The following is a 14,135-nucleotide window of genomic DNA, read 5'->3' as shown; positions in this document are numbered from 1 at the left end:
TTGATGTAATTTCTAGACATAGCCAATATATACATATAATTAAACCATTTGTATGGTAACTAATTTACGAGATAAAATACGCATGTTACCACTGGAATAACATCATTTATTACTAGTTGATATCGAACAAATACTAGTAGTTGCAATGGTGGTGAATATTAAAGAACATTTTTTCTATCCCTTCAATTAATATGAATTACCTTGAAACTGTCATGAATAATTGTACGCATTAAGCATTACGTACATATATTTTAAAAAATAATACCACCGAATCGTTATGCGCCAAAAAACAAAGTAAAAATTTTAATTGTAATGAATTATGGTCTAATCCTTAGCCATTCATATATTCGCATGGTCAAATGGATGTGTTTTGTTTGTTTCACATAACAGTTTAAGCCTCCGGACATTTTTGTCGGATTAAAAGCTTCTCCTTCATACACTCTGCAGGGTCATGCCATCAATGTTTGTTGAAAGGTTGCTTTGGGGGCGGAAATACAAAAATATTAATGACTCTATGTCGATTTTGTTGTTGTAAGGATAAATTTATAGAGAACGCAGCGCCTAATCCAAATTAAAAAAAAGAAAAACATTTAGTATTCCATTTTTTTATTTTTAAAATAAATATAAGTTCATCTTGTATAGGGATATAGAAATTCAGCCTACTACAATACTTTTAATATATGTATGCGCCAAGAAAAACTATATATATATATATATATTAATTGTTCTTGTAGGAGGTATGTAAATTTACTCAGGCTAAATGAAATAAAAGCTATTATTCATTTTAACAGTTTTCGATATAAAACAAAAAAATGGCAGGTGTTATTTTATTACAACAACAGTTACGTGTGTTTAGTAGTGTACCAAAGTCAAATAATGTTCGTTTACTTGAAAACTCATCTTATAAAAATACTTCAAAAGCTTATTGCCTAAAGCTTTTAAGAAATTTCTTAGTTTTTTTTTATGTTAAACACTTGTAAAGAATAATAAATAAAAATATACTGCTATCTGAAATATTTTTAAATACATTTGTCACATTTTTTTATAAATTATGTAAACTCAATCAAATATCAGTTTGGCATTAACAAAACACCAATTATAGATTATACACTATGATAAAATAAAACAAGTAGTGTAAATATTTTTTTCGGTCTATTTATTATAGACTATATTTTAAGTCAGTTTATTTAATATACTCTAATTGAGTACCAGAAAAACATTTTCGAAAAATGAACATTGACATTTTTCTATAGTTAACGGTGAAACGTTTTATTTGGAATTCATTTTTTGTAATTTTATGTTATCAGAAGGTGTGTCAATATTTGATATTAAATAACCATATCAAATGTTCTCATAAATTTAGCTTATTGAATGTGTAATGTGACAGCTTTTAACGTTGTCATTTGTCGTGAACACTCGAAATACTTTTTACATTTTTCTATTATAACTTGTAGTCTTCGATGTGAAATGTTTGAATACCAAGCTGTCTGATCAATGGTATAAGTAAAAAAACATCCATAACGCGTAAATATTATCGGCTTGCGTTTTGCTAAACTGGATATTTGAGAGAATTTAAAACAGTAATAGTTTGTATAGATATCAACTAAGAAGTATGTGAGCAAATGTGAAATTATAAATTCACATTATTACGAAATATGCATCACGTGCGAGAGTACATAGAAAACGACACACGTTTTTATCAGATGAACTTCCCTAAGCCAAAGACTTGACTCTCCCTCGAGTGAGGAAATGACATTGTGTCGTCAATATATCTGCGTGACCGCAGTCGATTTAGATTGTTTAGTTAAGATAAAGACTTGTCATCAAACAGCACACCCCTCTTTTCAAGGTTTGTACAGTAGCGAAGTAAGACCCCTTTTGAAAATTATCATTTGATAGCTTTGCGGTTGAAAATTGTGAGTGAATCAATTTATACTTATGTTCAATTCACTTGTAACTTGACCGAGTTACTAACGTTTTTGGGGGTATTTACTAATTATTTGAAAACTGGAGAATTTCGTTTTGTCGAATTAGTTAATCATAATTTTGTTATGCAGTGTATATAAGTTGTAAAACAATTTTCTCGAGTTTTATTATTTTTATTCCATTTATTGTTGTCTTTCGAGAACAGTTTAACGAGACTGTACGTGACACGCCTATAAATTTCGAATATCGAAATTCCCCTACATGAGGGTCCAATTGTGACTAATTAATCTAGATCTGTTGTATAATCTTAGACCGCCTCAACTTCATTAACTATAATAGACATTTTAATCGACAACTATGGTTTTTTATGTTGCTGTAGTTCTTGCCTATTCGATTGACGTGTTATTATATTAATATATTACAAAGCTGACATATAGATAAAAAAATACTTAATAATAACATTTAATTTTCAAACGTCAATGTGTAAAATGTTTAATTTATTATTATAACACTTACTTTACTCCAACCAGTTTATATAATGATAATTATAATATTATATGTGATGTTTATTTTAAGCAATTTAATGCTAAACATCATTTTTGTACAAATATTTTTTACCTTAGAATAGCAAACTGCGTTTGAATCACGTGTTACGCCTAGTTACTTTGTTGATTCGTTTCTTTTCGATTTCTGCTCATTAGCTCTATTTACACGAATTTCGATAAATCCCTAGTGGGACGTGTCTCCCCAGTGTGCGTCATTCAGTTCAATAATAAAAGTCAATTTAAGAATGACCCCTCGATAAATAGTATAGTGAAATTTCCCATAAGCCAAATTTTTGAGATCTGGGGGTACTGATTAACCCTTATCTTTTCGCCGATTATCGACCCTTATTCGTCCATAACAACCGAGTTATGACGTTTGTAATCATTAAATATATTTTATTAGCTGTATTCGGTCATTATTATTTTTACTCGTCCGATCATCTTGTCTTATTTATAACTGACGGTACTGGAACGTTATTTGGTAGGAAGTTGCAATTGAAACGGTCCCAGTAACCGCAGAACGAATTGGAATACAAATTTTTTGTTTTAATTGTGACCCAATCAAATTGTCCTTAGTAAAATGAGTCGTACGTTTTTTTTTTTTTATCTATAAAATTATTTAACTTTTTAAAACATTACCAATAAGAATATATTACATAAAAGACTCTTACACACACGCTGTGTCGGTCCTAACGGTTTAACTCGCGTTGGCGTGATTATATCTAGAATACTCGTGTTAGAATAATAAAAAAAGGTAATTAAACGATTCGTTTGCCTGAGATTGTCATTGTTACACAATTGCAGTCCTAATAACGGCCATTAAATTTACATTACACACGTCGTTTCAATTGAGGTGGTGCCGTACCAACGCCGTTGTATTTTTTAGCGTTTGTGATTTCCGACTTTGATGAAAGAGAAAAATCTTAAGTTTGTAGGTAGGCGGCCGATATTTCTTGCACAACGCCACGATCGGCGGTACGTTCGACGCGCATCAGTCGCGTTTGTACTCTGCTGGTCGTCGGTCGTGCGCTCGTTTGGCGTTCTCCGTGACGTGCGCGGCGCTACTCGTTGTGTGCATAATTCGTAGGAGCTGAGAATCGGGTGCACTCTTCAAATGGGGTCCTCGACGGCGGTAAATAAGTGATGTGCTCCTCTTTGTTGCGTTTGGAGAAAACGACACTTTTAATTCTGGTAAACTCGATAAGACGTAGCTTTTGCGATTTTTTCGTCTGCTCAATTGTTTTCTCTCGTCGCGGTTTACGTCGCATTGACCGATTCGTTAATCGAAGCAAATTGAATTTATTGTTGCTGTTGGCCCTACCAAAAAAATAATCATTAACATCTCCAGCCAACAAACCCACACACGTGTTTGCGCAACATGCCCACTACCTACCGGTTAATTTTTTGACCCCGTCGGACGTCGTCGTTCGTTACAGTCTGGTCAGAAAAGGCGTAACGTCACGTCTTTCCGAATTATTTGTCCGTATCCTTTTTCACGCAGCTTCCACGGTCCGCCGGATCCGGTGTGGAAAAACAATCGATTTGTTCTGATCGGTCAATGTCGTTGTACACGATATCATCCGCCTTTGTTCTCCGGTCAATTTAGCAGACGTTTCTATTGTTTATTATTGAAAAACACCGTGCGCATATGTGGTTTTTCAGCTTGATTTCTTTTAACACGGCCTAGCATGCCTTCGCCGAGCATCGAACACCTTTGCAACGGCGCTACCACGTTTCTGTCGCCGACATCGGATCGCGGACTGCTGACATCGCTCAACAACAGTCTGAGCTTCGTCAAGTTAAATCGACGGTCCGTGTCGCCCACTTCGCTCAAGCCGTTCAACTGCAGCCGTCGGTATGCCGAGATCGGCAAGAGGAGACTGTTTTTTAGGTGAGCGAAACACAGCAACATCTGTTACCGTAGCTTTTATATTTTTATTCGGAAACTCGGTATTTTATACGAACACGAAACCGGAGCCCGCGATAAAATCACGGTTTATAGAAATCGAATGCAAAGTAAGACTAAACAGAATTTCCGATATGACGGCAAAACAAACTCCCGAGTGGATTTTCTTTCAAGTCCGTAAACGGAGTTTATGTAAACCGTTCGCAATGTTTGTTAAGAGCTGTATTATTCGTTATGGAGACGTTTCATACAAATATGAAAAGCACTAGTCGTTTTTATAGTACCGTTTCGTGGAATCGAATAGATGAATCGTTTTTCAAGGGTTTCAATTTTTATAAGTGGTATTGTCCTATTTAATTTGGTCGGCATCGTTTTTCAAAGACTATTAAGATCGACGCAATGAAAAATTCTAAAACCACTGGAGCTCAGCTCGAATAGGAAATCCTGATTAATATTTATGTACAAATAAATTTTTCGTTTTATTCTATATAAGACCGTGAAATTTGTTAGTATTATCCCCTTAATCCCGTCGGCTAAAACATTTTACCAAACTTTATTAAACGAAGTTGTTCAAAACTCTTTAATCTTAAATGTGATTATTCCTCGCCAAAGTTTTCTAAGTAAATATTTACACTCTACATTTGCACTTCTTATAGAAAATTCATCCGACGAGTTGGTTTTGTTTGATAAATTGTTAAGGATATCTGATTATAATTTAAAATACTATTATCATCGCAATATTGAATCATAAAGAAATATTCATGTGAAATATTTTCTTAACCTTGAAAACCATATTAACTGAGACAATTTTATTAAAACTCGAAAAATAATGGGTTTAAACCATTTTTCGCCCACTGGTGGCCTTCGTTTCATTCTCAAGTCGGAGCAGAATTTAGTGAATGTAACTGCTTAGTTATGATGTGGTAACATTTGATTCAAGATGATTATCAATCAATAGCTAATTAAAATTATTATGTATACGCCCATTTACGAATGTTAAAGACTATTTAAAAATAATATTTCGTATAACGCGACGAGTACTCATAAACAAGTGGCTGTTGACTTGAAAAGGAAATGTAATTTTTAAACGCAATAGAATGTCGTCAGTCATTTTACACGATGGCTTTTACTTGAAACTTTTGAATAATTGCATTGAAAGCTCACAAATGGACAGAGTTTCATGGTCCTTATCGGCAGACGCACATTTCGCTTTGTAGTACTCAATATTACTTCATTGTTCGGTACCTAAAAGTTTCCGTTTCGCTCCAGTCCATTAATCCGATTACTGGGCTCTCAATCTTTCCATTTCTGCACTTTTCTAAAAGCATTTTCTTCCGTATTGTTTTTAAAAATATATATTTTTTTTACTTTCAATGTTTTTGAACAATATCCGGTATTTTTATATTTTATAAATTAGTCTGTTAAAACAACAAGCTAGCGAGATTTTAATCGACATAGACAAGGCAGTGGAGTTCAGCCAAATCGACTATCGTTAATGGCATACTGAAACAATACTCTGCTAACGATTGAAATTGCTTCTTCCTTTTCTGGAAAATCGTTTTGCCTACAAATGAATTGTCGCGCACAAACTTATGGTTAATTAAATTTAACCAGCTATGCTTTTCCAGCCGTTCATTAGCGCTGCGTGAATATTTATAAACTCCGATTGGCGTGTACACTGTTTGTTTAATATGTCATTTCGGAATATTGAATGACTTTGTACATAAATTTGATGTTTAACTTTTTTTTTTTTTTTAATAAATAGTAATATTTTGTATGTATTCCTATAAATATATTTTTGAAAACTTTTACAAGAGAAATTTATCTGGAAAATGTTTTAATCGTAAAAATGATTCTTGAGAATACTTTAGTTTCATAAAACAATTATTAATAGTTAAGTTAGTGATGTCCTTTAAATTTCAACATTAGTTTTTACTTCTAGAAACTCTTTAATAGTTTTATTTTAGCCTAAATATTGTTCATTATCACAATAAAAACAAAATGACTTTAAATCAGTCTTTTTCACGAATCAATTTCAGTAATCAAATAATTTCAATATTTTTACTATAGGCGCTTATTAAAACGCATAAAGATAAATTTAAAAAAAATTATACAATTATTTTTATTTGTTTTGAAATTTTTCGTTTCATTTAACATATAGCGTTCGTTAATAAATCACAATTTCTTTATCAATACGTATATTGTTTAGTATTTGTTTTTTTTATTCTCAATCTCCATAGATTATTGATCGTGTTATGAGAATGAAGACCGTTTTTTGATTTCACTCTAAATATTATCTATTCGTTTTTTTTTAAACTGCAACTGGATACGTTAAATATTTGGCGGTCATGACATTTATGAAATAATTGAATCTTCATGTGAAGTAATAAATTTGAAATGGAGTCATCATTAATTGATCTAAGTTGGACCAATCCGTTATAATTTAGTAAACCTAGGGTTCATAGAACATGGATTATGGTTATTTACTAGATATTTAAGACACGAAAGTCTTGGTATTTTCTTATTTTTCTCTTCCTTTTTCAAAGCCCAGCATTGCGTAATCGTTTATCCGTGAATATTTCATGAATCTCTTGAGTTGATTAGACCACCGTAGTAGTAGATACAACCTAAACGCATGCATAAAACATTTTTCATACTTGCTCACGCTTGGCCCAAATTGTAATAGGCAGTGTAGTTTAAAAAAACATGACAGGCTAAAAAGGTCTTGGACCTTTTATTGAATGGGTCGCGAGGTTTGTCGATTTAGTGAGGGTGGCGAAATGTCGTCTGCGGGTCTGTACAAATTGGTGCATGTTTATTTTTATTTTTGCTTTGTGGACCTGTCCAATAAAAATACTCATCAAAATAGTGGAGTCGGCTTGTTTTACGAGTAATAGTGCACATGTAACTTTATGACATACGGGTAGTTCAAATTTAGGTTACAAAACTTGTGGCCACTTCACTGTATATGCTCTTTTAATAACAGTGAATTCGTTATTTTTTTTTTTATAAGCGAAAATAGAACTTTGATGCATACAGACTGTCAAACCTTTCTTATTCTCATTATGAACCACTTTTATTGTTCACGAAATTTTTTTAATCGAATTTATCAATTTACATAGCATAGTATTAATGTACTAATAACGAATTACTCGTAAGTGTAAAATCTGATTCATTCATGAAATTAGTGTCACTGGAAAGACATCGGCTTTCGATGATTCTCCGGAACATCGAGAAGGTCATATACAATTGCTTACATACTGCGTTTTAATTTGAAGTTTGTTTACTTAATATGTTCACTCGTTTTTAAAAAAGTATTTTCGTGTTTCTCCGGGGTATCCATAATTCATATGGAAACGTAAAAGTCATGAAACCAAATCTCGTTCATTTTTCAAAGCAATACAATTTCTTTGATATATTCTATACTAAAATATTATTATGTTCTTGTATGCGATACTGTTATTTTGTTGTTGGGAAAAATTTATATTACCAATTCAATTATGATTTATGAATGTCATCGTNTTTTTTTTGTCATTTGAATCACTCTGTATTTTTATATTTTTCATTTGGATCACTCTGTATACACGATTTTTTTAAAATGCTCTGATTTCAATTATTTCCTCATTAGTAGATGCATACAGACTGTCAAACCTTTCTTATTTTCATTATTAACCACTTTTATTGTTTACGAAATTTTTTTAATCGAATTTATCAATTTACATTGCATAGTATTAATTTACTAATTACGAATTACTCGTAAAATCTGATTCATTCATAAAATTAGTGTGTCACTGGAAAGACATCGGCTTTCGATAATTCTCCGGAACATCGAGAAGGTCATATACAATTGCTTACATACTGCGTTTTAATTTGAAGTTTGTTTACTTAATATGTTCATTCGTTTTTAAAAAAATATTGTCGTGTTTCTCCGGGGTATCCATAATTCATATGGAAACGTAAAAGTCATGAAACCAAATGTCGTTCATTTTTCAAAGCAATACAATTTCTTTGATATATTCTATAGTAAAAAATTATTATTTTCTTGTATGCGATACTGTTATTTTGTTATTGGGAAAAATTTATATTACCAATTCAATTATGATTTATGAATGTCATCATCAGGTGTTGATCGATTCACTGATGTGCAGTATTTTGTTTATCAGTATTTGTAGCCTATAAATATATTACCATAAAATAATCGCTCCAACTCTTATTTTTAAGAAATGAATGTAATTTAAAACTAAATCAAATTTATTCATAACCTCACATCAATCGAAATATCTTTGGATTGTGTTTTGGTACTTCTTTAAACCGTAAAAAAAAATTATCATATTCAAATTGGTCAGGAGGCCGATCATTCTATGAGAGGGTATTAGGAACATGTTGTGTAATTGAAATGACTCATTCTCTTGTGCATTAGAGGGTGATTGCACGAAGAATAATTTTTATCCATATGAATACTGTATGTATATTGTATAAACTAACATTGTTGGGGTAGTGGGGGACTCATGTAGCTACAGACAGTATCCATGGTGACGGTCGGCGGTCTGTCTGTGACATTCGACCAACGGGTATAGGAAGTATAAGGGTACCGCCGACAATAGAACTACCCCAATTGCCCTTTTATCAAATATAATCCTTTATTACCTTATAACTCTAAAATAATGCATTGGACGTCAATCTATAATTCGATTTTGTTCAACAGAACAAGTCTTGTAAAATCAACTTTAACAAATAATTCCGTGTTCNCAAGTCTTGTAAAATCAACTTTAACAAATAATTCCGTGTTCATACGTATTTTTAAAAATTATATTAAAGGTAAACTCAATGATCTGGTTTATTAGATTTGACATGAAACCATTCCTCGAAGACATTTTATGAAGCGTAGTATTTTTTATATCGTTACCGAAAATTCTTAGAAGAAGTAGCTNTCATACGTATTTTTAAAAATTATATTAAAGGTAAACTCAATGATCTGGTTTATTAGATTTGACATGAAACCATTCCTCGAAGGCATTTTATGAAGCGTAGTATTTTTTATATCGTTACCGAAAATTCTTAGAAGAAGTAGCTCTAAGCATTTTATAAATATAAAAATAAATAACTATTAAGTTACAGTTAATACATAGGAATTTCACTAAGCAATTTATTATTTGTAATCAGTTATAACTTATTATACTTATGTAATTTATTTTTTACTGCTGTAGTTCAAAGTTTATTCACCAGATAATCATATATTTTTATAAAATAATGTCTGTGAGAAAGTTATATTTTTATCCAAATCAAAAACGTTTAATGGAAAAGCTCATTTAATGTTAAATTTTGTTTCTGTCTAGTTGAACGCTATGAGCATTGGTATTCGTTGTTTTATTATTTTATTTTATATGTCATATATAATGACTAACTTTGCAGTTACATGATATACTTTAATAGCTATCCATAAAATCAATTCGTTAAGTAATTGTATACGCATTACTGAGTTGCCATCAATTACATTTACTTGTTATTTAGTTTGTTGTTTACTGTTCGCTTATTCGGTCTAATTTTAACTAATGCCTGAACAATTAATCCACTGAAATCATCATTATGCATGCTTATTTTAAGTTTTTACTACATACTACTTGGTAATGCCGTTTTTTACGTTTATTTATTATAAATCTTAAATATTTGTAATAAATTAATAGGATTATAAAAATTTAGTACGATTGTCATTCAATTACTTACTTAAATATTCAACTTAAGATATTATTTATCTATTCATATAATTAAAGTAATGCGTCTAGAATCGAACGAACCCTACACTAATATTAAATAATTTATTAAATGAGCCTCTCAAACAGCCAATTTTCTAAACTAATGTTTATGCACATCTAACACCAAATCTTATCATTAAGCCGATTGAATAACTGTGAAATTCTCATCTTGTCACTTCGTCATAGTTCTATACAGTCTCTACCCTTTTGTTAAATTCAAATCCCTTTGGCTTTTCTCTGCACTGTTCTTTATAGTACTGAATGAAGACTGATAAGAAGCTTTTTAAAGTACCTTAAGCTTTTATTTAATACTACGTGAATGCTTTTGTAGTTTATATTTAAAATATTATCTCTCCAGCTGCAGTCGTAGCGATTACGATACTAGTGGTGGCTAAAATATTCATAACTCACTTATCCCACTCACTATTTCGTAGTAATTACAAATTATATGTGTTTCGTAAGTAGTTTTCCGAATGATATCACTTAATACTACTATTTTATTAATTTAACCTTCCTTTTTAACGTGAAGACTAGCATATACTTCCCTAACCAACTAATTGAAAGATTGTTTTGTTTGAGTGTCTTTTTGTTGTTATGTTTGATTACTGTTGTTGATACAAAACGTTGAACTCGAAACGAACTGCTTTGCAAATAAACAAAAGCTTTGTTTCCTTTAGAACACATACCACCTACCACATGACAAGTACGGACAGTAATTGCTCTTTTAGAAGAAAGGGTTGTGTCCGTATCAATAAAATGAACCTTAAATTTTGAAAACACACTTTGTCCATTTAATCTGACTTTTTCAATTTGTATTCAAATGTCATCTAAGTTACACAACATTCTTTCCGATACTAATAATTATTTTCATATTGTACTGTAAAACAGGCTGTTTTTGTTTCTTATTGTAATTTTTGTTATTAAGCTAAAAACAATCAATATATATTCCAACAGCAGTCACGATTATTTGTATTTTGGCGTCGAACTACGATCTCGTCTTGTCACTGCTAGTAAAAAAGGGGAAATCTCAATAAAAGTCTGAAGCCTAAAAACTTTGACGCCTAAACGAACAGTGTGTAAAACGATAAAATCTAAATGACTATTGAAGCAATTATATACATTTCGAGTCATCTCCCCTCAACGAAAGCAACGCTTCTTCTGCGATATATAATAATAATAATATTATTATTGTATGTCGTCTAGGGTAAATTTATAATGACATTAATTCCACAGATATCGGATAAACTTGTTAAAACTTAATTATGATTTCGTTATAACTCAAAATTACATTAATTTTATCGTAATCATAAAATTTTTACAAAACTACTTACACTACTGTAAATTGTTTATTTGGTATTTGTTTAAATAAAACTATACGCAAAACATTAAATCAATGCCCGAACAAAGGCTAGGCACGTAACTCCTCCCGTTTAAAGCAGTAGCACAGTTAGGAATTTATTTTGAGGGGATATACTTAAAAAAAAATATTTTTTACGTGAAAAAAAATTCTACCTTTACTATGTAGTCATTTTTACTGGGGATCTATCTTACTTCAACCCCTTCCCTCTTGGCACAAGAACTCCGCAATTATGATTTGTCTTGAGCACTGCATAAAATACAAAACTTAATTTATGTTTATTTTGCAGGGGTGACGCATTTCTTGAATCGTATATTGACGGTCTGGCGAGAACTCAGGGGCCTTTGGTGGGTGGTGGAACCACCGAAGATGAAGATGTCGATAGCAACTTGGTTCAAAATAACAAGAAAAAGTTTCAAGACGATGGAGATGAGTATCCTGACGGACGAGACTTCAAACTCATTCATCTATCACAAGTAAGTCAGAAATTGTTTATTCACAGATAGGTACATTTTAATGTTATATTCAAGTTAAAAAATGTTATTACTAAAACGAGCCACCGACCACTGCATATTTAATATTACCGAAATGGTCGAGGCAAGCTCAGCGAGGGGCCTTTTATTGACCTATTGTAAATGATTCAGTAAAAACAATTTCGTATCCGTAAAACGAAATTTTATATGCGTTTTTACTAGTCCACCAAGCTATTAATCTAACGATAAAACCTTCAGTCATAAATCGTTAGTCGTACAAATAAATTCACACAAAATGCGCATAGTGCTACGGGATTAATTCTAATAAAAGGCAATTGAGCGCATCATTTAGCAAATAACCATAACGTTTACAGTCTTCACAGTCATTACTAATAAGTAATATCAGCAAGGGTCATTTGTTTTTCGTGGCTCTACTAAACTCAAACTGTTTGAGCTTATACGTTTCGCCGTTTTAATAAAAATGTATCAATATATTCATACATAATTTACATTTTATTTAATTTATAAATCCCTTTGGCATCTTGATACACTTCTTCTTTCGTTTAAACACGTTTTGATATTCCTAAAAAGCTCCGTTTTTCCATTATGAATTACTTTAATTTCTCACGGATCATTCCAAAAACTCAAACGCAACATTTAACTGAAAAAATTTCTCAAATGTGTCCGCATGAGTATTTTTAATAATTGGTATAGTCTTCAGACTATAGCTGGCAACGCAATAAAAATGTCCATCAACAATTCAAAGGTGATGTTGGCAAAGTTCCAGAAAAGCTTTTCACGGACCGATTGCGCGTCGCTCCCGACTACTGTGTGTGGTTAGCTCGAATTAAGATTTTTTTCCCTACGAATTATTATGTTACAATTGACAGACACTTTAATAGTTTTTATTTCTGATTGCTCATGTCAAAAAAAAAAATTGCAGCTTTATTGTTCTACCCACATATCGTGTATTGTTTGTTATTTAACTTCAATACACATGTACCTACACATTCACGCACAAACGTCATCGGGCCCCCGCTGTCTACCGACTTGAACGATGTCTGAATATCAATGAGAGCAGTCTATGCTTATTGTATAATTTATCGATTTCAACAGATTATTCGTTTCCCATTTGTCTCAGATGTTTCACTACTGTTATTTGGAATACATCTGAAATAATATTTTTTAGTAATAACAACTCGGAGCTTAATTAAATAATTTACTTTAGTCGTATTAAATTAAGACTTCTTAACCGAGTGAATTTATTTTAAATAGTTTTATTAATTATTTACTAATTTTATTGAATAATTTTTCATATGTTCTGAGTTTTGTTTGTTTCTAATGTGTAAAATAAAAATGTTGATTTTGATCATGGAAAAACCATTCTCAAACATTTCTGTTTTTATTGGTATTTTCCATTTTCATTAACAATTTTTTCTTTTCTTACAGTTAGACGTGTTCGTTCAAGTTTAACAACGTCCGTATAATATATCAGACATTTTTTTGCCTGCGTTTCTTCGGAACGTAAATACCTTATCAGATGTAATTTGACATGGCCGTTGCGATTTCTATGGTTTTTACTATAAAAACAATGTGTATATAGTAAAAAATAAAGTTACCAAACAACTTGTGCGAGACTAGTGTTTACACTAAGTCTATTATTTTAAAATTTCAGAGACTGCTTAAAAAAAACAATTCCAAGTACAGCCGTTCAAAAACTAAACTAGATTAGAGTAAACTGATGTGTAAATTAGACGTTATTCATCTATACAATATATAAAAATACCGTTTCAATTAACCGTTGCTATCTGCCGAGATAACTAGATAGAACATCAAACACTTAAATTAATTATTTCAAAAGTACATATAAAATATAATGAGTTAAACAAATTTCTATTTTTTCTTATTTTTACAATTTATGCTAAAGTCATAATTACTACATTGATTATCGAATGTTTCAATAGGATCGATACAGTTAAACGATTGAGAATAAATAAATATTTTTATTAACTCGTTGAAGTTAAAAAAGTAAAATTTAGAAATTCCAAAAATTATTAAATGTATGAATTCTGTTAAGATTATTAGATGTACATCAGTAAGTTAGCGTATATTATTATGTTTTCATATATTTTGTGTACAGTTACTTAAAAAATCCCAAAACCTGGTTTTTCAATA

At 31.1% G+C, this 14,135-nt stretch overlaps 1 protein-coding gene across 7 annotated transcripts in view; it reads left to right on the top strand.

Moving 5' to 3' along the window:
- LOC126909348 (protein sprint) overlaps nt 1–14,135 on the top strand; it is a 59,147-nt gene that overhangs the window by 33,986 nt on the left and 11,026 nt on the right. For 5 of the 7 annotated variants that reach the window (XM_050691790.1, XM_050691795.1, XM_050691785.1 and 2 more), the window contains one exon: nt 11,777–11,963. In XM_050691790.1, coding sequence (XP_050547747.1) covers nt 11,777–11,963 — 187 coding nt within the window. Of the gene's footprint in view, nt 1–3,478; nt 4,363–11,776; nt 11,964–14,135 lie in introns of those variants that run through there. The other 2 variants (XM_050691777.1, XM_050691770.1) reach the window with 2 other exon arrangements.

The sequence above is a fragment of the Daktulosphaira vitifoliae genome, unplaced genomic scaffold (assembly GCF_025091365.1).
Source record: "Daktulosphaira vitifoliae isolate Bord-2020 unplaced genomic scaffold, ASM2509136v1 Scaffold_1, whole genome shotgun sequence".
Taxonomy (NCBI): domain Eukaryota; kingdom Metazoa; phylum Arthropoda; class Insecta; order Hemiptera; family Phylloxeridae; genus Daktulosphaira; species Daktulosphaira vitifoliae.
This window is presented reverse-complemented; position numbering and strand designations above follow the sequence as displayed.